This window comes from Aureococcus anophagefferens, assembly GCF_000186865.1.
Source record: "Aureococcus anophagefferens unplaced genomic scaffold AURANscaffold_2173, whole genome shotgun sequence".
Classification (NCBI taxonomy): Eukaryota; class Pelagophyceae; order Pelagomonadales; family Pelagomonadaceae; genus Aureococcus; species Aureococcus anophagefferens.
Genome location: NW_008706691.1, coordinates 1 through 1049, shown reverse-complemented (window position 1 = coordinate 1049; position 1049 = coordinate 1). Strand labels below are relative to the sequence as shown.

At 73.2% G+C, this 1049-nt stretch overlaps 1 protein-coding gene across 1 annotated transcript; it reads left to right on the top strand.

Annotated features, from left to right (window-relative positions):
* Window positions 1–110: 110 nt before the first annotated feature.
* On the top strand, window positions 111–811 carry AURANDRAFT_69541 (hypothetical protein; the record flags this gene model as incomplete). The annotated part of the gene is made up of 1 exon (XM_009045313.1): window positions 111–811. A coding segment is annotated over one exon (701 nt), but the record flags the coding sequence as incomplete, so codon positions are not given.
* Window positions 812–1049: the final 238 nt, after the last annotated feature.

The window sequence follows — 1049 nt, the reverse complement described above, 5'->3', positions numbered from 1 at the left end:
GCCAGTTCTACGTCGAGGCCGCCGGCGGAAATGTCGAGCTCGCCGTGGCAAACTTTTTCGACGGCGGCGGCGGCGACGGGTCTGGCGCCGACGGCGGCGGCTTCGAGGTGATGGCCGACAACGTCGACGCGGCGACGAGCCACGACGCGGAGATGGCCGCGGCGCTCGCGGCCCAGGACCGCGCGCGCGCGGCCGAGGAGGACGAGGTGCGCGCGCCAGACGACGATGCGACGCAGCCGCCGCCGGCGGCAGGCGCGTTCGACGACGACGACGGCGGCGCCGCGGCCGCGCCGTCGTCCCTGGAGACCATGTTCAGCCCGCCGACGCGCCTCATGCACCCCGGCGACTTCCAGGCCGCGCGGGCCCAGGGCAAGACCGAGGGCAAGTGGCTCCTCGTCGTCATCACGAACGAGCAGGTCTTCGGCTGCCACCAGATGAACCGCGACGTCTGGGCCGACGAGATGGTGCAGGCCGTCGTCGAGGCGTCCTTCATCCTCTGGCTCCGGCCCCACACGGACCCCGCGGCCGTCACGTACGCGGACCGCTACGACAAGGACCGCGCGATCCCCCAGGTCCTCGAGGTGCCCGGCGCGGCGGCGCCGGACGGCGACGCGCCGCCGCCGCCGCCGCCGCACCAGATCTGCGCCCACCCCAAGCACCCGCACCTCGCCGTCGTCGACCCGCGCACGGGCGGGCGCCTCTGGATGCACGAGGGCGTCGTCGACCGCGACCGGCTCGTCGAGCTCCTCGGCGACGTCGTCGAGCGCCACGACCTCGAGGCTCAGCCCGTCGACCCGAGCCACCGCTCGCCGTCGCTCGCGCCCGCGACTGCGCCTGCGCCGCCACCCGCCCCTGGCACCACGGCTGAGCCCGACGAAGCAGACGATGAGGACGACGACGAGGGCGACGATGAGGACGACGACGAGGACGACGATAAGGAGGACGACGATGAGGACGAGGACGACCCTCTCGACGGTGAAGCCGCGGCCATCGACGAGCATCGGGAGCTACTCTACGACGGAGACGACATCACAGCGGGGGATCCTCAG